The 25136-nt window shown below is 50.4% G+C and overlaps 1 protein-coding gene across 15 annotated transcripts; it reads right to left on the reverse strand.

Annotated features, from left to right (window-relative positions):
- On the reverse strand, positions 1-22730 carry DNAJB2 (DnaJ heat shock protein family (Hsp40) member B2). 15 transcript variants are annotated; one of them, XM_084805033.1, is made up of 12 exons: positions 22580-22730; positions 20743-20812; positions 16190-16273; positions 13300-13409; positions 11592-11645; positions 9975-10091; positions 8521-8604; positions 8109-8214; positions 6051-6121; positions 4711-4956; positions 3100-3154; positions 1-905 (listed from the first exon to the last, which is right to left on the reverse strand). In XM_084805033.1, the coding sequence occupies exons 3-11, from the start codon at positions 16252-16254 to the stop codon at positions 3126-3128; spliced, it is 882 nt and encodes a 293-aa protein (XP_084661159.1). In that variant the 5' UTR covers positions 16255-16273; positions 20743-20812; positions 22580-22730; the 3' UTR covers positions 1-905; positions 3100-3125. The 15 variants fall into 15 exon arrangements, with proteins under 15 accessions (XP_084661159.1, XP_084661101.1, XP_084661141.1 ...); XM_084804975.1 differs by having other exon boundaries at positions 16190-16268; positions 22575-22730; XM_084805015.1 differs by having other exon boundaries at positions 22575-22730.
- Between the last annotated feature and the right edge of the window lie 2406 nt (positions 22731-25136).

The raw sequence follows: 25136 nt of genomic DNA on the forward strand, positions 1-25136 counted from the left end.
TTAATTGCAAAGAGGTTTATTGATAAATGTCTTCCATTCTATACCAGGCCAGCACTTTTGAGTGAAAAAAGAGACCACTCTCACTCCTCCAAGTTACAGACAAGTTGAGCTGGTGTGTGGTCACTGTAGCCTTGGATTTCCCTCCAACGGGGAGAGGGCTTGAGAGACGGGCCCCCTCTTTTTGTTGTCAGAAGGGGCAGATGGCCTTGCGCTCCCTCGCCCTGCAAGGCCTGATGGGGAAGAGTCCCTGCTGCTCCGAGGGGGAACTTGGTTGACAGCCCTTGGTTCTCTAGAACATCAGGCCCTCTGCACACAAGAAGGGAATGCCCTGGCCATGGGACTGAAAGCCACCTTCCTGGTCTCTGCCCTTCCTCCCCACCCCACCCCACCCCACCGCACCCATGCAACTACATCAACATGAACAGTGTTGTGCTGCAGCCAAGGAGTCCCTCCCACGGCTGAAGAAGGTCCAGCAGCCGTGCTTAGGAGGGGCTTCTTGCTTTTCACGCCCACCACAGCTCATACAGCACCACTGAGGATGTGGCTGCTGAGCATCCTCACGGCAAATTCCTGAGCCAGGATCCTCTCTCGCAAGGAAGGAGGGCACCGGTGAAGGGGGCTACAGGCAGACCAGAGGATAACCCCCGCCCCCTGGGTGTTAACTCAGGAGCAGCAGCAGAGCTACTCGGGCAGCAGACAGGCTGGGCCCTCACGAGCTAGTGAGTGCTACATGACACACAGCAGAGAGAATTAATGGGGGGGAAGTCGCACGCTCGGCCCCTGCCAGACCCCCCCGGGCAGGGCTCGAGGAGGGACGAGAAAGCGAAGTCCAGGCTTGAGCAGCCTTCTGTGAGCACGAATGCTAGAGAGGCAATCCCCATGGCTCTTCCAGACTCAGAACACACCTGGGGAAACAAGCAAGGAGACAGAACAGGAGGGAGGGTGGTGGAGAAAAACACAGACAACCAAGTGAATTGGACAGCGGTGAGAAGTGGGTGGGAGCAAGCAGTGCCTGGGTTGTACTCCATTCCCCAGCCCACCCCCCGAGGCCTGGCCCTGCAAAGCAAGAGCCTCCCTCTTGCAATACTAGAAAAGGGGTGTTGGTGGGTTTAGTATCAAGGCACAGCAGCTGCATACCCATTCAAGACCTGCTGCTCTTAATTGTGGGGAGGAAGGGGTGCTCTAGAGCATGCAAAGTGAGGAATGAACACATCCACAAAACCAGTGGCTCTGATGAGCAGCAGCTTTCCCAGTAACGGCACTGACACTGCGCTAAACATTCCTGGTACACGGGCTCCGTTACAAAGAGCTCTAAGGAGTGGAGAGGGAGAAGAGCACAGAGCCCCTAGCTAGCGCAGGTTGCTTTCATCCAATGGATGAAGTCTTAAGAGTCAATTCACTCAACAACTCTTAGGCATGGAGAGAGGACACGGGTTGGAGCTGTGCTTGTAGAGACGTGGAGCCCTGTGGTACGTACAAAAGCAAGGCAGACTCAACCCATTGCCCCACATTTGTTTGTTGTATTTATAGCCAGTTCTCCCGCCAAGGAACTCAGACTGGCTTAACGGCATTTTCAAAGTGGCCTCCCACCTAGGCAACCTGGCCCCTTCTCTTCACCAGTGGAAACATGTCATGAGCCTTCAGATTTTGCTCAACTTCACATGCAGTGCTTCTGTAATGGTATGATGAATTTAGCAAGGGTGGGCAGACTTCAGGCATACGGGATCTACTTTGATTCCTTTTTACAAGAATCTCAAAATCTATCACCTGGAGCCTAGCGCAAAAGACGTACACTTAGAATTAGGGGATTCTGAGCCCAGGCATTTGCTTTGAGTACCAGAGTCAAAATCCGCCATGCAATCCTGGTTACCTTTCTTTATTTTAGCAGCATAATTTAGGGTGGCAGGAGAATTTTGTTGCTATTGTTGAACAACTGCCAGTCAAAAATCATTGCCAAATGACTTCAAATCACCCAGAGAGCTACCAGTTGTTTCCTACCTACCTTCCGCCGCCCCTCCCTCTTAATTAGGGACATTAAGGGCGCAATCCTATGCAGAGAGGTGGCCACCTCCGCCCTCTCCAATGCAGGGCAGGAGAAGCACGGAGGGGATTGTTCCCTCTGCGCTTCTGCCCTGCATTTTCAGCTAAACAGCCAATTTTGGCTGTCTAGCTGCGGGACAGCGGAACAGGGGAGAAGGCTGCCAGACAACACACTGGGTGTTGTACCAGCATTTCCGCCCTTCCTGCCCTGGAACGCCTCCCCAAAACACCCCGTTTTGGCTGCTCTGCACTCCTTTTGCGAGCGTGGGGCACGGAGCAAGGGGGGAAGGTCGGTTCTCCAGGAACTGACCTTGCAGCGCAGGCTCTGAGGTCGGTTCCCGGAAAACAAGATATCCTATGGCCATCTAGCAGCCGACTAGCAGCCATAGGATTGCTCCCTAAAGCTCATAATGAACCAGGCACTCCACTCCACTTTGCCACAATCACAGGCTCAAGCCATTTCCTCACCCTGTGGGTTGGATCGGGTGACTGCTATAGCTAACCACTGCTGCTTCTGCCTCCAACTCCCTCCCCGAAAAGGTAACCAATGCAGGCATTTATCTGAGAATGAAGCAGGGGTGGGAACACTAAGTCTGCAGGGCAGCACATGCTTATAGGCAGGCAAGATAAGGGGCAGGTTCATTCCCACAAACCAGCATCACCAGGGCTGTGTATATTCTTATACCTCCGCAACCCAGATTAAAACACTGCCAAACAACCTAAGGTCTGTAGCCGGAATAATGCAACTGAGTGTATCTGGGACTATTTGGTCCATTTTTTTTTTCCTTGACTCTACAAGGCAGTTTTTCAAACAATCCGGATATTTTAGGATCAAGGAAGTGATGACAGAAGAGAAAAGATGGAAGGCACATATAGGTAATCCTTGCATCCTGATAGCCAGAAACTCACTTTAAAGGAGGTGGGGAGCCCAGGTCATTAGGCACGCTTGAATGGCAAACACCAGGGATGTAGGAAATATACACAGCCCTGCTATTAAACGACCCCGAAGAGCTTTGCTATGTTCAACTGATCTGGTAAAATGAACGTTTTGAGGGTTACCTGCAGGGAGGCAGCATGGAGGGGCGTCAGACAGAATATGCCTGTCCATCAGGGTCTGTGGCATGGGAAGCACAGAAGGGAGGGATGGGCAGGTGAGCAGACAAGCGGCAGCGGCGGCAGCAGAGAAAGAAAAAGAGGGCACCAACAAGTTACATTCCTACATCGAGCATCCACCGAAGCCTTATCCAGGGCCTGCCACCAGTGGGAGACAAAGGGAATAGGAAGACAGAAGCTGGGCTGGGCATGCCTACCAGAACCTCTCAGGCAAAGAGGGGGGGGGAAGAGGAAATGGGGGGCTACAGCACAAGTAGGGGATACAAGGCACCAAGAAGCAGGCATGAGGGCAGGCAACGGCTGAGCCATGCCTGCAGGGGGAAGATGCCATGCACTTGGCAAATCATACAGATAAAGAAAAAGAAACCACTAGTCCCTGTTCTGACGGCAGGACCATGACACAGATAGGGGAAGTTGCTATAGTCCAACCTTCCATTAGAAACAGGGTGTGCCTTCCAACCACACTGGGAAACCAGCAATCTGAGCTGGCCACAGTGGGGAGAGAGAGAGGGAGCTCCTTTGCCCAGGATGCTCTGCCAGTATTGCCCACAGGGAATGGAGTGTTCTGAGGGCTGTGCGCTCTTGCCCCTTTAGGACCTGGCCCTGGATCTATATGTTGTGTGCTGTATGGCCACTATTTTCAGCCCAGCTTTATGCTCCGGCTAGACTTTGACACAAGGAAGTTCTGTTGCTGATGCCCTACATCACCAAAACTGCAGCATTTGCTAGAGGATGAAGGCACAGTATTGGGATGAGGGGAGGAGAGGTCATGTTACTGCAGAAAAGGCGCCCATTTCCCTGCATGCTCCAGGGCAAATCTGGAGAACATGGGCTCAGGATGGCCCCAACCCCATATAAGCCATCAAGCTGTATCATCTGGGGAAGGATCCAAAGAGAGGCCAACTCTGCCCTGATGCTAAGCTGGTCCAAAACCCCGGGGCAGAAGCCAGACCTTTTCTTCCCGTAACGCCCAGGGCTCAACGCCAGACTAGCAAGCACGCAGTGGCAGCCAATAACACCCCCCCCCCCTCGTGCATCTACCCAGCACAGGGAAGCAATGAGGCCATGCAGCCAAGCCATGCAATACGACAGCAGCAAGGCAGGCGCTGCCGTCTGAACGTGCGCCAGGCACCAGGGCTCTTGGGCTGCCTGGCGACGCCTCTCCATGCCAAATTACACACACGCCCTTCCAGATCCTGCTCCTGCCCTTTACTCGGCAGGGCCACCGCTCGGACCAGGTGGGCCTCTGGGCAATTCCGCTCGTGACACATTGCAGCAGTCCTCAAGGAAAAAGCCACTCCATTGGCCAGGGTCCTGAGTGCGCTAGCCAATGAAGACCCAGTCTCCGGCTGGCTCACAGGAGGCGGCAGTTTGTTTCCTCCTTCTTCTTGGGGGAAGGGTCTCGGCCTCGGCCTTTGCCCTTCCCCCCTCCACTCCCCCCGACGGCTCCCGAGTGCCTTTTAGAAGGCCCACCCCCCTGGCTGTCTGCGACAGGACTCCCTTGTGGCAACGGCATTTTTCCTGGTGGGGGTGTTTTTCTCGTGGGGTTTCTCGCACCTGCTCTGTGCTGCTGGCCCTTGGCCTCCATCTCAGACAGGCTGTAGGCCATAGCCAGCTGCAAGTCCTCGTCCTCCTCCTCACTGTCCGTATACAAGATCACAGGAGAGGAGCTGGGGGAGGGGCGCTTGGGAGGCGGACGCTGAGGCGGTGTCGCCAGGGGAGACGACGGTGGCTTCCGGCTTTGTAGGGCCTGCTGCTCCCGCCGGCTCAGCTCCAAGCCCAGTGCCAAGTCATCTGGAACACCTGCAAGGGGAGGGGTTGAGCCAACAGTTGGAGAGCCCCCCCAGGTCAACTCCATGAAAACCCGGGTCCCCACTGCCCTAGCCCCACCCAGAAAGGGACCAACACAGGGTGGGCCTTTTGTGGTCCTCCTGTTGTTTTGCCTACAACTCTCACCATCTTTCACCATTAGGTATGCTGGCTAGGGCTGGTGGGAGTTGATTCCCTCCTGATATTTCAGCCTCCAAGTTCCCACCCATGCCCTAGACCATCGGTCTAACACTGGTGGATTAGGACCTACTACTAGGTTGCAGCCTGACCTAAGGTAGGTCACAGCAGCAACACTACCACCATACAAATATGCAGTAATTCAGAAGTGGGTCTCCCCCAAATGCATGTTTGAGCTTAGAGTGGAGTCCTGGGTCTAGAAAAGTTGAAGACAACTTCAGCTGCCCTAGAGACACCTCGCTTTAGTTGAGCAACAGGCGCCTTGAGCATAGCCACAGGCAGAAGCCCATCTAAAAACCTTCCATGCCTTTCCCCAATTCTCCCACAGCTCTCTCCACCATTCCTGAAGCTCACATATGACATCATCTTCCTCTCTTTTCTACATCTGGGCCAAGGGGTAGGCAACCTGGTGCCCTCTAGATTTTTGGACTACAACTCCTATAATCTCTGACTATTGGCCATGCTGGCCGGGGCATATGCGAATTCTGGTGCAAGCAGAAGGGAAACAGGTTGTTCCACCACTGCATGAAATCCCCTCCCTCCAGCCACCAGTTTGAAAGAAGTCACAGAATCACTGGGGAGATCCCTTCTAATCCCTAAATACTCCGGAAGCTGTTCTGTGGACATCCTACCAACATAATGTTTTGCAGGGAGGGCAAATTTCTTACAAATTTATGTCAAAGCTGATCATTGTTGCAGATTAAATGCCATTCTGAGAACAACTCAGTGGGGACAAGGGTCTCTTACTCTGTCTCCTGGGAGACAGACTGAGGTCAACGAAGAAAGCATCTGGGGAAGCTCAAATTTCTGGCGTTGCGCTGGAGAAAGCAGTGCACCAATGACTGTATAGAAGACCCTGCTCGGGACCACCCCTCCCCTGAGCAGCTCACCATTAATCTGGATGGATTTCAGCTCCCCATTTTCTTCCACTTCCACTCTCTCCTGCCCATTTTCGACGATCCTGGAAAGGGAAGGAGAGAAAGAGACGTGAAGGGAAAGAACATATCAACCCACACCCAACTTGCCCTGGACAAAGCTGAATTGCTCTGGGCCTGCAAACCAATCCATACCACAGGCTAGCATGTCAAGGCAGCCCCTTACCTCTAGATCTGGGGTAATAAAAAAAAAATCACTGGTCCATTCAAAAATTCATTGGTCAAAACTCTTTTCGGTTAGAATGCAGGGCAAGGCACAACAGAGAAAGGTGCATCACACCCCTTCCAGTTCATTTTCATGTGATTCGGTGGATTTCTTCAAAGAGGAGGTCACACAAGAGAGTCTGTGGTTCAGCTAACAAGGCAAGTAAGCCTCTAGGCCTCTTGTACAAATATAGCCAGCAAGCAGCTAAAAAACCCTCAAACAACAGGAGCCAGGCCATTGCTCCAATTTGCTGCTGAGTATTTTTAATTTTATTTTATAAATACATTTCTATACCACCTTTTAGCTCTAGCAAGGGCCCTTAAGACAGTTTATAAAAGAAAAGACTACAAATTCAAATAAAATTTGTAAAACTGAACTAATTAAAATCAAGCAGAGTTTTAAAAAAATCGATTTTCAAATTAAAAACCACTAAAAGCCAGGCAGAATAAAAGTGTTTTCACTGACTGCCTCTGAAAGTCATAAGGTCTAACCTCTTTTGTGAGAGAATTCCATAAACAGTGTCACCACAGAAAATGCATTATTCCTACTAACCAAGCCAAGCGTCTGCTGGTGGTGGGACATACTATGGGCCTTAGAAGATGATCGCAATCTACTGGGAAGTTCATATGAGAGGACACCTCTTTCAGATATCCTGTCTCTAAGCCTTTTATGCCTTTATAGGCAAGAACCAGCACTTTGAATTGGGCCCAGAAACAAATCGGAAGCCAACATAGTTGATATAAGACCAGTATAATATGGCCTGAAAAATGTATACCAGAATGCATCCTGGCCGCTGCATTTTGCAGCAGCTGAAGTTTTTGAACAGTCTTCAAGGGCAGCCCCTCATAGAGTACACTGCCATAATCTAATTGGGAGGTGACCAAGAAGCATGCATCACTTTGGCCAGGTTCACCTTCTCCAGGAAGGGGCACAGCTGGTGCACCAGCCAAAGCTGGGCTGACGAAAAGTATTCCTGGCCAAAGCAGCCACCTGGGCATCCCGGTTCAATGCCAGATTCTGGAACATTCCCAAACGGCAAACCTGATCCTTCAGAGTGAGTGCTACCCCATCCAGAACAGCCTGTACTTCTAATTCTGATATGATGACTGGTAGCAAGAAGGCACTAGATCACAAATGTATGAAAGAAGGAAGCCATGCACAACCTGGGACAAATTGCTTTGCTCCTCCCCTCCACCCCATTTCCCTATTGCTATGGCCTTGGCTCCCAAAATACTCAAACATTTGAACACACGGGCCATGGGACCAGCCAAGGAGTAGCAAGCAGTACAGCCCTTGACCAATGACACACGGCACTCTCTGTATTTGGGGAAGGGCTATAGCTCAGCATCCAAACAAGTTCTGCAGCTATGAATTTCCCCGGTTCCATTCTTGGCATCCCCAGCTAAAGCACCTTGGATGCCAAGGCTAGGAATGCCTACTATCCAGAATCCTGGAAACCCACTGCTAGTCAGAATACACAGTACTGGGTTAGATGGACCATTGGTCCAAGTCAGTGGAAGGCAGCTTCTATTTATCTCCCTGAGGCTTACTGTGTTGGATGAGCAATTGCTTTCTATTGTGGCAAAGAATTAGCTATATGGCACAGGGTTCTAAAACAGGAATCCCTTGTGCTACTTCTAGGCACCAGAAATTAGCAAGAACTGAGGGCTGGGACTCAGGGAGATAACAGAATGAATAGGCTTGATTATTCTCCAAGAGGGCCCGAAATCTGTCTTACAAGACCAGAAGATGGTGGCAGGAAAGGTAAACAAAGTGGAAAGCAGATGAAAAGGCCAAGTTAAGCTTACCTCTTGGTAGTAATGCGCTTGCCATTGATGAACCTGGTGGAGGTGGAGACAGAGCGGAAGCCCATTCCGGCATTCATGCCAGGACCAAGTGCAGAGGTGAAGAACTCTGCAACAGAGAGCACCAGAATAACTTGCCAGGGAGGGTCCAGCTGGCACCGGGACCAGGAAAAGAGAGACCCAGCAAACGAATGGTCACTGGACAAGCAAAGCTTTCCTTTTGAGCTTCCAAGGGTGGACAAAGAGGAAGGTTTGTGAGATTACAGTAAAGTGGCCACCAGGTCACGTGGTGCAAAACACAACAAGATTAAATAGCCACAGGGCAGGAGATGGGGCCCATGGAACCAGGGGGTGAACCTGGAGGCCACAGTGAAGTGGGGTGAGAAGGCAGGTCTTCCAGCTGTTCCTTCCTTACCCGGCGAAGCTGGGAAGGGGGAGAAGAACGGCCCCGCTGCAGGATGTCGGGGTCCAGGTCCACGCAGGTCTGAGAATGGATCATCTGGAAACAGATCGAGAGGAGAGGTCACCCACAACTACCAAAAAGCTCCTGGGCAGAGAGCCCTCCTCAAAGTGTGCTGAGCCTCATCCTTTGTTTCCTGTATCCGCCCACAGCTCTGCTTCCTGGGAGCTAAGGCAGCAAGAGACCTTGACAGTGAAGATGGTGGCTGTGTGTGGGCTGTGAATGCCATCAGGGATTTACGTTGTCTTGCCTGAGCCTCTGTTCCCTGAGCTACCAGAACCACCAGTTGGCAGCAGTGGGTCAGGATAGCTACTGAGTGGTTCCAACTCCATCCTGCAGCAGGAAGCATTTTCCTTTCCCGGTCACAGAGCTTCTGGAAACAGATGATCTAAACTAAAGCCAATGCCAACTTTTTGCCCACAATTAACCTGTCTCTTGGAAGGGATCTGCAGGGCCCACCCTCCCATGAGACAGGGTGAATTGGCTGCCTTTAGGATTTGGCTGCCTTTAGGATTTTGTTTTATATTGGTTTTAAAAATTATTTTTTGCAAAGGAAAGAAGAACAGCAGCATACTAAGCGGCCAAATTATACCAACTTTCCCTCTTCCTTATATCAACAAAAATGGGTTGCCAATCATTAGCATTTGTTGACTGTTCCAAAATGGTTTAAACCACCTACATTGTTGCTCAAACTGAGCACAAGACCTCCCTCCCTGACTAACTCTAATAATCCAAGCTAATTTATTTAGAATGGCAAATTCCCATACTTTCAACGTATCCCTCTCTAATTCTTGGGATTCGGTGAGATTTCCAGTACTCTGCATATACTACTCAAGTAGCAACAATCACGTGATGGGAAAATGTTTCATCATTTATCAATCCTTTAAAGTTTGTTAATAAAAAACATCCTAAGGCCAGGAGCTGACATAGGAACATAGGAAGCTGCCTTATACAGAGTCAGACCATTCATCCTATTAGCCCAGTACTGTCGACACTGACTGGCAGCAGCTCTCCGGGGTTTCAGGCAGGATTCTTTCCTATCCCTGCCTCAAGATGACAGGGACTGAACCTGGGACCTTCTCATGCAAAGCAGGGACTCTACCACTGAGCTACAGCTCCTCCAGAATTTTATTAACTGATACTAATGCCTTCAGGATTTCCTGGCCATGAATATATACCAGCTGCTGCGGAACATGAGCAGAAGGGCGCTATTGCATTGACGTCTTGCTCTAGGCTCCCCATAGGCAATCTGGTTGGCCTCTGTGCAAACAGAATCCTGGACTAGGGAGGCCCTTGGTCTGATCCAGCACAGCTCTTCTTACATTCTCATGAACAGGGCCTTCTCTGCCTCTACTGGCCACCCCACTACAGTAGGGAAGAGATACCAACTTCAGGATTAGCACATATACCAAAGAAGTCAGCGAAAGGATCCCGCCCTCCAAAGAACTCCCGGAAGACGTCATGGGCGCTGCGGAAAGTGAAGGTGTATTCAGGCCCTGGATGAGCCCTGGACCCGCTGGGCCCACCTGGGAAAAGAAGCAGAGAATGGATGTCAACGTATGACTTTTTTCCACTCAAAAGGAATAAAACACAGCCTCCCAGTTTACCAATACTGAGGCTTTGCGGTATTGGCTCATTAACATATTTTCCATCAAGGCCTGTTAAATCCACAGCCTGCTAGCTATACATTGCTGCCTGCTGTTTCTGCAGCCCTAGGGGCTCATCACACGGGGGCAGAAATCCGCATCAGTACCAGCGCTTTCTCTATCCGGTTTCATCATGGGATTAGATCAGACTCCTCTACACAGCTATTTCCATCTTGTTATATTCCAGTCCTTACCTTTTCATGGGGAGGATACTTTTCTGCAAAAAGCCATTACGTGCACTGGGGGTGTTGCAAAATTTCCTCCCCGGTTCCTGCCACTTTCTCTCCCCTTTCTCTCCTCTTTCTCTCTGTCACAAAATCAATTTGTGACTGACACGCAATGTGGGCGGACAGCAACCTCCACCAAACTGCCTGAGCCCTGCCCCCACAGGCCCTGGCTTCCCAGAGAACTGCTAGCATGCCGGTCGTTCTGTGTGGTGGAGTAAGCAGCCGAGGCCAGGAGCAAAAGCCGATGCATCGCAGTTCGCCGCGGCATGGCAGCGAGCCAGCATCGCAGCAAGCTGGCAGGTCAGTATACCAACGTGCCCCCCACCCCAATGTCACTGCCTTCATCATCATGACCGCACCTACAACAAACCAAAGCAACCGCCCACAGCTGCAAACACAGCGCAGTTTCTTTGCGCTATGGGAGAAAAACACGGGGAGGTCATGGCGCTTCGGTTGCGTGGGCTGAAAAAATACTGCATTTTTACCGTTTGGGGATAACATGGGATAGGCAAGGGGAAATGGCGGGGAAAATCACTGGAGGATTACAACATCGTGTAACGGACCTGCAAACCTCCGTCAGTGGCTAACCATGAATGTGCAATAAATTGCAGGTGTAGAGATGCCCCTAGGCAGACAGTTTGTCCACGACCGATTCACAGTTGCTGAGCCAGGAGCAACACAAGGACCACAGAGTGGAATGAATCCACTGTACACAAAAAGAAAAGCCAACGAGAACTGCAAAACCCAGCAAGCTCTTGGGTGCAATGAGATTTCCAACTATCCAGGCACAGATGCCTCCGTTCTCTGGGCCATGCAAGGCCTGGCCTCAGCACAAGCTGCTTTGGTTTTTTGCTGGCACCCAGCCAAGGGCTCAGCAATGTTCTGTTCCCGGAGGAGGTACCCAACCCTACCAAGTTCTGCCAGGAACAATTCTGTAAAAGCCTTCCATCACGCAGCGATGCTGCGATGGAAGGAGCTGATGAGGAAAGCATGCATTTCTCAGCTGCAAAGAGCCCAACAATGGTCATCTCCTTCCCTTTTACTACCCCCTCGGCAATGTGGATGGCTGCTTATAACTCAGCCCTCAGTTCTGAAGCACCAGATGGCATTTGCCTCACCTCAACCTATCTCGAATCCTGACCAAACTGCTTACCTGCACCCATGAGCCCGTCTTTGCCATATCGGTCGTAGACTTCACGCTTGCTCTCTGTAATCAGAAAGCACCTGAGTTAGGCGGTTGTCCTCAGAGCAGAAGCGTGACTTGGGCAAATGTTTCTGGCCGTAGCACGCTGGTCATTCTACTGAGATCAATGGGTCTGACTCCTTGACTTCTCTAACAAAGTCCTACCTGTGCTAATAATTTAGCAGTACTTACACAGCATGCTCAGAGAGCTTACATGATCTCAATAATACTTACAACAACCCTGAGAGGTAAGCCAGTATTATTAGGATATGACAGAGGAGAGTTCTGCGGCTGGAAAAGTACAGTCAGTCAAACACCACTTATGTTTAGTCTGAGCCTGTCAATGGCCATGTCGGCTGGAGGATGATGGGACCCGTAGCCCCACACATCTAAAGTCTAAGCTTTAAAACATCTCATGTCAATGGAAGCCCAGCTTACCTCAGGCAGCCAGTCCTAATGGCCTGATGTCTTTCAAGGCTTAAGTGAGTGTACTCAACTTTACCAATTAGCTGCTATTATATCGAGGTGGGCAGAAAGTAGATCTCTGTAGTAGAATGGCAAGAGCTTAGGAATACAGGAAGCTGCCTTATACTGAATCAGACACTGGGCCCATCTAGCCCAGCATTGTTGACACTGACTGGCGGCGGCTTTCCAGGGTTTCAGGCACAAATCTTTCCTAGCCCTACCTGGAGATTATGGGGATGGAACCTGGGACCTTTAGCATGCAAAGCAGGGGCTCCACCAGAAAACTACGGCTTCTGACTCCCAATTGTTTAACAACAGCAGTGATAAAATGACCCCTGGTCTAAGTTATATTGCTGAAATGAAGAAAGCTTCGGGTAACCAGGAGTGGTTTTTTGTGTGGGAAGACTGAGCTCCATACAGTTCTGGTATTCAGAACAAATCCCTGAGCTCATAATCCTTGGAGGGAGCAATCCTATGGCTGCTAGACAGCGGCTAGACGGCCATAGGATATGCTGTTTTCGGGGAACCATCCTTGGAGCCCATGCTCCGAGGTCGGTTCCCAGAAAACTGACCTCACCCCACTTCCGCGGTGCCTCGGAGGCAGCATAGAGAAGCCGCATCCTCCACGCTCGGAAGAGGAGCACGGAGTGGCTGAAAAGGGGCGGGGCTGAGGGCGTTCCGGGGTGGGGAGAGCGGAACTGTGTGTACGACACATCCTATGTGTCGTACACGCAGCCTCCTCTCCCACGCGGCCCCCCTGCGGCTAGACAGCCGCAATCAGCTGTCTAGCAGAAAAAGCAGGGCAGGAGAGGCACAGAGAGAACGATCCCCCCGTGCTTCTCCTGCCTTGCTTTGGATAGGCAATCGCCTCTGAGTTCAGAGGCAGCTGTCTATCTAGATAGGATTGCGCCCTTACTCTAAGGGATCAATCCTATGGCCCCTAGACAGTGTCTAGGGGCCACAGGATAGTTTGGGTTCCTATTTTAATGGGTTTAAATTAAAAGCGAAGGCTACATATCATATCTGGATATTCCCCTCTCCCAAAACATGTAATGGAGTCCCCAAGCCAACAAGCTCTACTCCTTTACGGAATGAGAGATCTCCTCAGCCTGCAGAAATGGCCCCACAGACAGAGCCAGGACCTTGGAGGAACCAAAACAATCTGGAAGGGTGAGGGGGCCAGGAGAGGAGAGAAAAAAGGCCACTTGCTTACTGTCTGAGAGCACTTCGTAGGCCTCTGCTATCTCCTTGAACTTCTGCTCAGCATGTTCCTTGTTATCTGGGTTTTTATCCGGGTGCCACTGCAAGGCTTTCTTCCTGTACCTGTTTTAATCCCCAAAAATACAACAACAAGCAGCTCAGCCGGTGTATGTTTTCGTAAGATCCAGTACCGCAGAGACCCCTCCCCGTCTCTCACTTTGGTCCGAGCATGATCTCCTCACAGTTGCAACCCTCCACATCCCACTCCATTTGGACTTTCTCTAGCAGCCGTACGACATTCCTACAGGAAAAGAGACCCTCCACTTTATGTGCAACTAAACCATCCTCTCTCTTCCCAGAGGAGCAGAGTGTCCAGCAGCCAAGAGAGGAAACCCCAGCTCAACTGAAAGCAGTTATCTATTATTACACTCCCATCCGTTCTCCACTAGGGGGCACTTCACTCCCATCAGAACACAAATTAAACAACAGCAAAGATTTTTTTTAACTAAGGGCTTAAATGTAGCATGCAGCATACCCATTTTTTCTTTTTACTTAAAAGTAAGCACACGGGGACCTGATCCAGACCGGGACCACTGTGCATGGGTAAGGAAGGTTTAAACCATTCCCTACCAGCTGCTTGTTTTACTAAATTCCTTGTTTAGGGACTATAGAAAAAAAAACCCAGTCAAGACTCCCTGCCCCCCTTTTGTTTTTTAGCCTGTGCACCAGCGGGGTGGGAGAGCAATTCAGGAAAACAAGTAGCTGGGAGGGTCCTAATCTGGATCTAGGGCGCACTCACTTGTAAGTAAAAAGAGAGGGTATGCTACGTATTTAATGTACTGTTCGCTTAGCCTTTAGGCAAGCCACCCTTAAGTGAAGAATTTCTGAAACAGAGGACTCACAGAAGGTCTTCATGGCAGGAGTGAGGAACCTGTGGCCTTCCAGATGTTGCTGGACTACAACCCCCATCAGCCCCAACCAGCATGACTAACTGTCCGGGATGCTGGGAGTTGTCGTCCAGCAACACTGGGAGGGCCACAGGTTCCCCACTCCTGCCCTACAGCCGCTAGGGCTTCTCATATAGGGAGCAAGCAGTGAGTCTAGATATTTGGAAAGGCAAGTTTCCTCCTGTGCAAGCACCGGGTCATTGCTGACCCCTAGAGGGACGCCGCTTTACGCTGGCGTTTTCATGGCAGACTATAGCGGGGTGGTTTGCCATTGCCTTCCCCAGTCGTGACTACCTTTCCCCCAGCAAGCTGGGTACTCATTTTACCGACCTCGGAAGGATGGAAGGCTGAGTCGACCTGAGCCGGCTACCCGAGACCCGCCTTCCGCTGGGATCGAACTCAGGTAGTGGGGAGAGTTTCGGTTGCAATACTGCCGCCTACCACTCTGCGCCACACGGGGCTCTAGATATTTGGCTCAGCTGATAACTTGTTTCAAGAGTTCCTGCGATACCTCTTGCCCTCTTCTAGATGTGCTGCTTCCTTAGAGCACATCCAGGCTGCATCAGCACAAAGAACAGGTGGGCAAGTTCCCATAATTGAGAATTTGGGGCCGAACAGCATTTGGATCCTATCAATTTCATTATGCTGTAATACTGCAAAGAAGTCCACACATGGCACTAAGCATATGAAACAGTCCTTCTGTTATTGTCATTCTTGTGTAGAAGGGCAGAGGTGGACAGAATGTAGATCTCCAGATGTTTGAGACTTCAACTCCCAGCATTCCTGACCACTGGCAATGCTAGCAGGGACTTCTGGGAGCTGACGTCCAAAACATCTGGATATCTACCCCTTGCTGGTCCCATACTCCCAGGTTGTGCCATTCCAGGGTGCTCATCTCCCCCAACCCCACTTTTTAAAAACAAAAGTAGCCCTGCAACAAGGCTATCCCTCCACTATAATGTTATCTTACTGTGAGATGGATGAAAATCAATTTGCCCAGATCAGATTCCTCCCCCTCCCCCTGCAAAAGTGTTACCTCTAGCAAGTTCCTATTGTAAAAACTCAAATCAAATCTGAAATTTCACTGTTGCCATTCACCATCTGTAAACAGCTGTGACTACTAAAGTGCAAAAAAAAAAAAAAAGGCAAGCATATGGGCAGCATGAACAAAGGTTTTGGATCAATAACCAAGGTAACATAAAGGCCCTATTGAATAGCATTTCAACATATTTTAATGTCAACCAATCAGTATGCACTTTGGCTTGGGAAATATCTGGGAAGCTAATTTAAATGAGTTATTTGTGCTAGTGTTTTCCCTTGTCAATTTAAAAATCATTTTGATCATCCTCACGTTTTTTATAGTGCTCCTGCAAAACGAGAGCTTCTGAACATTTAAGTGGACAAAAATCAAACAAATGTAATATAAATCAGCCCTCAGCTGAGGACTCCCAGGGAAAGTGAATTCTGGATGTTTGACACCTGGTTATTTGTGTTACAACAGCCCTAGCAACGGAGCTCAGAGCAATTGTACTAGGCCTTAAGCGAACAACTACTAGGTTCCCCAAGGAAAACTGAGAACTCACGTGGTACCAAAAGAGAAAGGAAAGAAACCAAGGCAAAAATACAGGAAAGGTACAACACGCAAGGCTACTTGTGAGAGCCAAAGGCAAAGCTTGTAGTACAGCTGAACTCCTGCATAACCATCCTGTATCCCCAAGCAACGGGAAACGCTGCACTCCTCTGGATGCTCTCCGTTCTTGGCACTAACTCCATCAAGATGCCCGCTTTTTGTCAACTGCCCTATTCTATAGCTGGGTCCACTGTGCCAACACTACCACATCTCACCTGGGCCACGTTGGCACACTCTCAACCACCACAGCAGGCCCAGGGTTACGAAAAATAACTCCTGGCAGTCAGGACTGGCGGCCTCAGGCAGAAAGAGAAAATGCGACTTACGCCTTTTTGATGTCATCTGGCGAGGCATTGCGGGGCACCCCCAGTGCTTCATAGTAATCCACCATGGTGTCCACTTCTGCTACGCTGGGAAAATGGAGGGGGAGACAAAGGACAGTATATAAGGCACCTCTTATAGCACCTCACAGATCTATTTATTATTATTATTGTTACACTTGTATCCTGCCTTTTTTCCTCTTACAAGGAACCCAAGGTGGCTTACGTGGTCCTCCTCCTCTCCATTGTATCCTCACAACAACCCTGTGAGGTAGGTTAGGCTGAGAGTCAGTGACTGGCCCAGAGTCACCCAGTGAGCTTCATGGCAGAGTGGGGACTAGAACCCGGATCTCCCCAGTACCAATCCAATTCTCTAACCACTACACCAAACTGGCTCTCAATAACAGTCTTCCCATATACCCCACCGCGCCTACGAGAACTCAAGAAGAATGACATTGATCTGGGCCTTCCAGAAACACATCAAGATGGCCCACTGATACACCCAGATCAAGAGCCCCACCATTCCTGGGCCCCTTGAAATGAATGGTACTACAGCAGCAGGGAAGGTTGTACAAGTCATGAGAGTCCGTGTGGTATAATGGTTAACAGTGCTGGACTGGGAGTCGGGAGATCCAGGTTCTAGTCCCCACTCAGCCATGAAGCTCACAGGGTGACTCTGGGCCAGTCACTGGCTCTCAGCCTAAGCTACCTTACAGGGCTGCTGTGAGGATACCATGGAGAGGAGGAGGAGCATGTTAGCTGCCTTAGATCGAATGCAAGAGGGGAAAAGGCAGGATATAAATGTAATATTGAATAAATACTATGTGTGTTCTACAAAATTTAGAGTTAAAGTGCTGATGGGGGCAGGAAGGAGAGAGCAAGAGGGGGAATGCTGGGAGTTGTTAAGACTTTTTTCTGTCTCAACATGCATAGGATTGTGCCTTAAGCTTCTTCTAAAGCCATCCAAGTTGGTGGCCATCACTTCATCTTGTGGTAGCAAATTCCATAGTTTAACTATGCACTGTGTGAAGAGGTACTTCCTTTTATCTGTCCTGAATCTCCCATCAATCAGCTTCATGGGACGACCCCGGGTCCTAGTATTATGTGAGAATTATGCATGGTGTGGAGGAAGTGCGCCCGTGCACAAAGTGCACAGATTTTTTCTCCCTCCCCGCTTTCTCCATGCCATGCATAATTTTGTACACCTCTGTCATACCCTCCCTTACACACCTTTTTCCCAAGTTAAAAACCTTGAAGTCTCTACAGGCATGCAAAATACATAAAGATCAATGAAGGCATAGAAAACAGAGGGCAGCAGAGTGGGAATTCAAGTAATGTAAAGGCAGGACTCCCACACTAGCTCCTAACTTCTTCACTATGGTCCTCAACCATTTCCCAATAGGACAGGATATTCCTCACCTCTTCTTCTCCCTACCAAGCTAGTTCCTAACTATGAAAACATTTAAGAACCCAAGTACTTAAAAAGAGAAGAAACTGCTATCAGAAATCTAAATTAAATTATGCAAATGCCTAATTTGCATAGGCATCAGCTCACTAAATCTGAGGTTATTTATTTTAAGAGAACAATTTAACACCACCCTTTTCGTGTTTTAACCAAGATCCATTCCCCCAGGGACAGTTCCCTGTGCTCTAGGCTGTCAAGATCACCCCCAGAAATCAGCACAGTCTGGTATCCAAAAAGCTCACAGTGCAAAGCAAAAATTACTAGTATTTGGGTGTTTTCACAGGAGACTTTTATTAAAACATAACTTGGCTTTAGTTGCTTTGAAAAGTGAAAGTAAAACTTACATTTCCCAAAATACTCACTCTCAAATCTGGATCCAACCCAAGGGCTTCTGAATAGTCCCTGCTTGGTTGCATCAAGATGTAAAGATGTTGTTTTAATTCTAAATAACTCCTATAAAGCTACAAGTGCATAGCAATCCTGGCTGATGACTCCTGAAGCCCAAATAGGGTTTCTGGTTCAAGCTACAACACCAATGGGTCTTTCCATTTGTTGTCTTAAGCCAGGGGTGGCCAGTCACTGACTCTCAGCCTAAGCTACCTCACAGGGTTGTTGTGAGGATACGATGGAGAGGAGCAGGACTATGTAAGCTACCTTCTTTCAACCTGAAAGCCAACTCAATTTCGAAGGCTCACAGGGGCCATATCCCAATTGTGGGGGGACTGAAACCAAAGGGGGCAGGGCCCAAGGCAAAAGAGGCAGGGCCAAAAATAAAAAAAATCCAGCACATGGGAGGCTAAAGCTCTTACAATCGGTAACTAAGCCTTCGTAGAAGCACTTCAACGGTCTAGAATGGAGAAAAAACTGCACAAAAGCCAAGAAACCACCAAACGATCAGTGGTTGCGGGAAAGGGGGCATGGCCATTTCTAGAACGTCAGGGGGCCACATTTGGCCCCAGGCCTGAGATTCTCCACTCCTGCCTTAGGCCCAGTCGATACGTGCAATCAGAGTGGCAGAGCTGCTTGAAACACAGTTACTATGACCAGCTCCATATGGGAAAGCCAGTGGAGGCTGGTGGCTCCGATGTCAGTGGGGCGGGCATCCACTCCAGGTTTCAGTCAGAATCAGCCAGAACTCTAAAGGGGCTATCCAGGGTGCTCCACACCTTCAGAGTTCTGACTGGTTCTGGCTGAAACCCGGGGCGGATTCACCACCCCACTGACATCGGAGCCACCAGCCCCGACTAGGGAAAGCTGTTTGTGTTCTTTCAGCCACAGCCACCTAACACCAACCGTAGTTGACACTGCCCCAGCTCAGCAGGATGCGGCTTCGCAGCGGCAGCCTTCTCATGTGGAGATGCACCTGCACGTTTGCTTTTGCAGCAGCCTAAGCACACCGCTGTTTGCACCGTGGGTTGGGCCTGAGAGCAGAGAAACTACTCACCGGGACCTCCTGTTACACAGAGACAGGACAAGCAAGCACCTGAGCTGACCCAGCTCCACCATACCAAAAAGGATGCTGCTGGCCCAGACCTCCCTCGTTAAGTATCTTTATGCATTAAGCGGTTTAGCGGCCACTGGGTTTTTAAGAGATTAGAAGGCTGCAGGGGAAGCAAGAACAGCTGCTGTGGCAACACTAGACAGGAACCGCACTGAGCAGGGTTATCGATCTAAGAACCCTGCAGCCTGACTCTGAAGCTCAGCTTGTCTGCTGACCCGGGGAGACACACTTCAGCCCTGGCATTCAACTCACAATCAGAAGTTTACAGGCTGGTGTACCCTGGGATGTACTATAACAAGCAGGTGCACAGCCCCTTGAATCTGGGATATATACAGCCCCACATTCTTTACAGTCTGGCTGTGCCAGGGCCGGCTCAAGACATTCTGCGGCCTAAGACAAAAGACACAAGAGAGCCCACCCTCACCCCAACTCCACAGACAGAAGGTGACCAAACTGCCCGTGGAATCTTACTTCAGCACTGGCGACAGGACAGCACACTAGTTTAGGGGGCGAAAGGCAGAGCCATGTAGCATAGCTGGGGGAGCTCGGCAGGAACAGCTAGGAGAGCTGCCACTGTCTCACACACACACACACACACACACACACAGAGCCCAACATCCGCTGCCTGCAGTGGCAGCCTCACTCTGCCTAAAGGTAGGGACGGCCTTCCAGTCACTGAACTGATCGCCGTGTCTTGCCTTGTCTTGTCTTTTTTATGCTGATACGCATCAGCACTAACTTCCTTTGAGCCTTCCAGTCTCCTCTTTTGGTATATCTGATTTCCTCATCTCCTTTCTATTTATACAGTCTTCCATCAATGTGAGAACTGGTGTGGTGTAGTGGTTAGACTGCAACTTGGGAGATCTGGGTTCTAGTCCCCACTCAGCCATGAACTCCTCAGGTGACTTTAGGTCAGTCACAGACCCTCAGCCTAACCTACCTCACAGGGTTGTTGTGAGGATACGATGGGGAGGAGGACTACGTAAGCCGCCTTAGATTCATTGCAAGAGGGGAAAAGGCAGGATATAAATATAATAAACAAATAATAATAACATGTATTTTCTACAACATTTAGTTAAAATGGTAATTGGGGGGTGGGGGTGGAAAGGAGAGGGGGGACAGAGTATGCCCCCTCACAAGAAACATTCCAAATTTCAGGCTGTCCCTTCTCTCCCCCTCTGCTGGGTTCTGGCCAAACTCTCAAGGAGAGGCCAGTGGTACAGCTCATGTTTTGAACGCAGAAAGTCCCAGGTTCAATCCCTGGCATCTCCAGGTAGGGCTGGAAAAATTCCTGCCTGAACCCACAGAGAGTCAATGGCCCAGTGGCATGGCTTCTTTGCTACCCTCAGTGGCATGGCTTCTTTGAGTGGTTGTTTTCCTCTCAAACAAGCCATGCTGCCCAAGTTCAGACAACACAACAAGCTGTGCCGGGGAAGGTAATTAGGTAAATGGTGCCCAGCATGTGCCATGGATTAAACAAGCCACAGTGATCATGCAAACCAGGCCAGTGTCAACAAAACTGCGCTAGATGGACCAAAAGTCTGACGTAGCTTCCTATGTTCTCTTTCCCAGAACTTTGGGCCCCTTCCTTACCTTCTCGTTGCTGCTTTGCTGGGGTATTACAGCAGAGATGGCTTCCACAGCACGGAGGGGTTTGCCTCCTCTAAGAAAGAAGCAAAAAGATTCCCTCCCCTTTAACATTGAGATGCCAGTTCTTATTTCCACATTCAGTATCCCTCCCTCCAAAACAAAGGTTCCCAGGGTCACATTACCTTAGGTGGGTCTGTGACCCAGAACCAATTTCCAATACCGTGGAATATGCAAAGCAACAGTAAGGTGGTGGAGTATTTCCCACCAGTACCTGAGCATGTGCACACCCAGTTCTGGGCTCAGGGGGGTGGGCTTCCAGGCCAAAGAATCTAATCTCGGGCTGCTTTTAGCAAGCCACTCACCCCAACACAGCACATTTCCTCTCAAAAAAACAAGGAAAATAACACTTTCCCATAGCTTTCATTTCATGCAATTTTGCATGATCTGCTTAGAATATCCTCAGCCCAGGTTACTATGTTTTGCAAATTAAGGGTGCAATCCTACGCAAGTTTAGAAAGAAATCCTACAGCTCCCAGCATTCCCCAGACAGTCATGCTTGCAGGACTTTTTTTTTTTCTGGCTAAGCATCCATAGGATGGTGCCCTAAGTCTTCTCCCCACCCCCACCAAACGCACATTATAAACTCCTGATGCTTAAACCGGACTAGCTGAAATGATATCATCGCCAACTCCCGACAGAGGGCTGGTCTAGAAACTTAGCGCTTACTCATTTCAAAGGAGTTGGTCTGAAAAGCAAAACAAAACACTCTTCTGTGTAACTCCCGTCCCACCAATTTACGGGTAAAATCCTAGTTTGCTTCTGGCAAGAAACCTGCCGCGTTCAGACGGCGGCAGCCGGGACCCCCCGCCCCCACTCTCTTCTCGTAGGCTGCAGAAGGGGGGGGGGGTTCCTGATGGAAACGCGCATTTTGCCCCAGCGGCGGTGCTCCGGGCCTCCGTTTCTCCCTTTGTTTTGCGTTGTCCCGTCCGACCAAAGTCACAACACATCCGGCCCCGGGGGCCGATCGCGTTTCAGCTTCTCGAGTGTTCCAACAGCGCCTTTCCCCCGCGCCACCTAGGCCAGCGGCTGAGCACCCATTTTCCTGCCGGCAAAAAAAACCACCCACGACACGCATTCGCTGCCCGAAGCAGCAGCAGCACCTTTAGGTTGCAAACGCTTCTTCCCTTTGTAATTTGGGGCGGGGAGGACGCACACATTCCTCAAACGAGACGGTGCCTCTGTCGGGCCCACCGCCTTTTTCCTGCCCACCCCTCCACTTTTAACCCAAGACGCTCACACACCTAAGAATACTCCTCGAACCCCGCGTTAATTAATCTGGAATAGCAACCACGGGCTGGCTCCGTGCATACAACCACTCACACGGATCAGAATTCCCCACTTGTTAAATAAACATGTTTTGAAGGGGGGGGGGAACGGAGAGAGAATGCGGGGCGTCACCATGATTTTACCACGCTTTCGTCAGCCTGAATGCGGGCACCGCTGAGTGGTGGCGAAGGACCGAACTCGGAGGAAGGCAACGACTACCAATCGAGCAACTGGGAAGCACTTTCTAGCTGTTTCTGCGATGCACTGGCGGGGAGGCGCTGGTCTGCTCCTCCGGACTTCTCCACCTCGGGGGTCTCTGCATTTCCAGATCGCTCCATACAGCCAGGGGCTCCAGGGGGCGTACTGCCCCCACCGCACCCCGCCCCTGGCACTGAGGCCAATCTCGCTTTTGTTGTCTGCCAAGACAGACGGCGCCCTAGCCAAAAAAGCAGGCGCGCGCTTCTCAGTATGCTCCCGCCCCTCGTGCAGGGCCCGTCAAAGCCACATACCTCACCACTTGAGGAGGCTGCGTCCGGATCGCACCATGGCCCCCGCCACTCCCCGCTCGCCCCAGAAGATGGACCCGCCGCCGCTGCTCTAGTCTTCGCCGCAGCTGTCAAGGGAGAAGAAGGCCGGCTCCGAGCCAGCAAGGCCGGCTCCGCCCCGACGATTGGCAGGAGTAAGGGCCAATAGAACGCGCGGCTCCATTGTGATGTCATAGCGTTGCACTTTGAACTGATGAGGTAAGGCAACCCAACCACAGACAGTGGCTGGGGGAGACGCCGGCGGAATGCGCTGGGCTGGGCGGCGCGTGTTGTTGAGGCACGCGGCGGCGCTCCCGCCGAGCCCGCGCGCAGCCTCGGAGGAGCGCGCGCGCTCCCGGGTATGCCAGCGCGCGCGTGAATTCGCGCACGCGGCAGTCTATGCAGGGCCCCTTTCGAGATCTGCAGGCTTTGCCGTGTTCGCTGCTGAGCTCTCCTTCCCAACTGGTCTCGGGTTACAGTAGCCTTTTCCCTCTCTGAACATGCTGCTGAGTGCTCTATCTGTTTGGACTCCACGAATGTTTTGTTTTTAACCTCTGTGTGGTATTGCCAAATGCACGCCCCCTATATTGGGAAGGGTGAGAAACAGCCATTTCTAATGTATATACGCATCTAAATTTTACGTTGACTCTTTTGGCTGAACAAATCTAGTCCATTAGACTACTACAGGTACACTCTTTTAATATGGCTAGGGCACAATCCCTATGCATGTTTAGACAGGAAAAAAAGTTCTACAACTACCAGCATTCCCCAGCGTAGCATAGATGGCTGGGGAATGCTGGAGGTTTTAGGACTTCTTTTCTGTCTAAACATGCATAGGACTGCACCCTTAATGTAAGTACAACCCTATGACCGTATTTAGGGCTGGTGCACTGAAGTGCGGATGAAATTGATTCATGTTCTGATCTACAGAACTTGGCAGAATGCTGCACAACTGAAATCCTTAAGAGCAGAAATCCTTGCAGTTTAGCACATAGCACATCCCCTGCCATATCAGGCCCAGGGCTTATCAGGGTTGAGCCCCAGAACCTGTTTTCAGTAAAGCAATTTAGCCTTGAAATGTGAAGATATAATGGGGGATCTGGTTCTCAAGATGTGCAGAGTGCCTATCTCTAACCACCAAGAAACTTCAAACAGCTGAGATGAACTGAATACTCCAGCTCAAGGGGGGGGGTACCCCCTCAAGGGGGGGTAGGTCTGAGACCCTAAGGGTGCAATCCTATGCATGTTTAGACAGAAAAAAGTCCTACAACTCCCATCATACCCCAGCCAGCATGGCTGGTTGGGGAACGCAGGAAGTTGCAGGACTTTTTTCTGTCTAAATATGCGTAGGTAAAGGTGTCCCCAGCCAGTCATGTCCGACTCTAGGGGGTGGTGCTCATCTCCATTTCTAAGCCGAAGAGCCAGCGCTGTCCGAAGACGCTTCCGTGGTCATGTGATCGCCATGACTGAACACTGAGGAGCACGGAACGCTGCTACCTTTCCCGCCAAAGCGGTACCTGTTTACTTGCAATTTCTTGCTTTCGAACTGCTAGGTTGGCAGGAGCTGGGACTGAAGGCTGGAGCTCAGTCGGGTCTCGAACTGCTGTCCTGCCGACCTTCCAGTCTGCAGTTCAGCGTCTTAACCACAATATGCATAGGACTGTGCCCTAAACTTCTTATTTTAGAAAGCAAGTGCTGTTATGTAAAAGAATGTGAGTGAAGAAAGGTTTGTAGCTGATTGAAGAAAGGTGTGTAGCTGATTGCAAGCTATGCTAGATGTGGCACATTCTGGAGGCAGGAGCCCAGCAGAAGAAATACAAGAAAATCAACTGTACTTGGAACCTGGTGGGCAGCAGTAATGCCACTATGACATAATGTAGCAACCTAGGGCAGACAAGATACATGGGAGAAGTCAGATGTCGTGACTCAGCATTTTGGGCGCTGCTGCTGATAGCACTTGCAGATTTCCAGGATCCAGATGCAAGAGGTGTGCCTTGGGGATGTTATGAGGTGGAGCCTGGTGATGTCACAGAGCTGCCAATTGTTGAAAATAAACCTGATATGTGGGTCAGGCCTGGGAGTATGGCCAGCAGGAAAGGGGTGGAGCTGTGAACACCCAGAGAAAATGGAACCGATCAGCAAAAAAGTGTGTGTGTGTGTGTATGTATGAAAGAGAAGTGAAAACCTAACATGAATGAGTCAGATACTTTTTAAAGCACGGTCAATCCTATGCATGTTTAGACAGAAAAATGTCCTACAGTTCCCAGCATGGGTGTAGAGATTTAGCTTGCATCCCTGAGAATGAACCCCAGAGCCTGAGCTGGGGAGCTGGCTAGGTCTGTTGGGAGACCTGGGTGCAGCGGAGGCTGGTGTCTCTGATGTCACTGGGGTGGTGAATCTGCTCTGGGTTTCAGTCAGAATTCTAAAGGAGCTTCACACCTCAGACAGCTCCTTTAGAGCTCTGACTGAAACCCAGGGTGAATTCACTGCCCCACTGGCATCGGAGCCACCGGCCTCCACTGCATGGGTACCACGCTCCCCAAAGAG

This window comes from Heloderma suspectum, chromosome 1 (genome assembly GCF_057233095.1).
Source record: "Heloderma suspectum isolate Gila_16-S chromosome 1, 16-S_ref, whole genome shotgun sequence".
Taxonomy (NCBI): domain Eukaryota; kingdom Metazoa; phylum Chordata; class Lepidosauria; order Squamata; family Helodermatidae; genus Heloderma; species Heloderma suspectum.

Coding starts and splice junctions, on each gene's coding strand:
- DNAJB2 (XM_084804994.1), bottom strand. CDS start 16,254: ATGGTGGATTACTATGAAGCACTGGGGGTGCCCCGCAATGCCTCGCCA. Junction 10,092..11,591: donor AGACGGGCTCATGGGTGCAG/GTAAGCAGTTTG, acceptor TTCTTTTCCCAG/GTGGGCCCAGCGGGTCCAGG. Junction 4,957..6,050: donor GAAATCCATCCAGATTAATG/GTGAGCTGCTCA, acceptor CTCCCCTTGCAG/GTGTTCCAGATGACTTGGCA.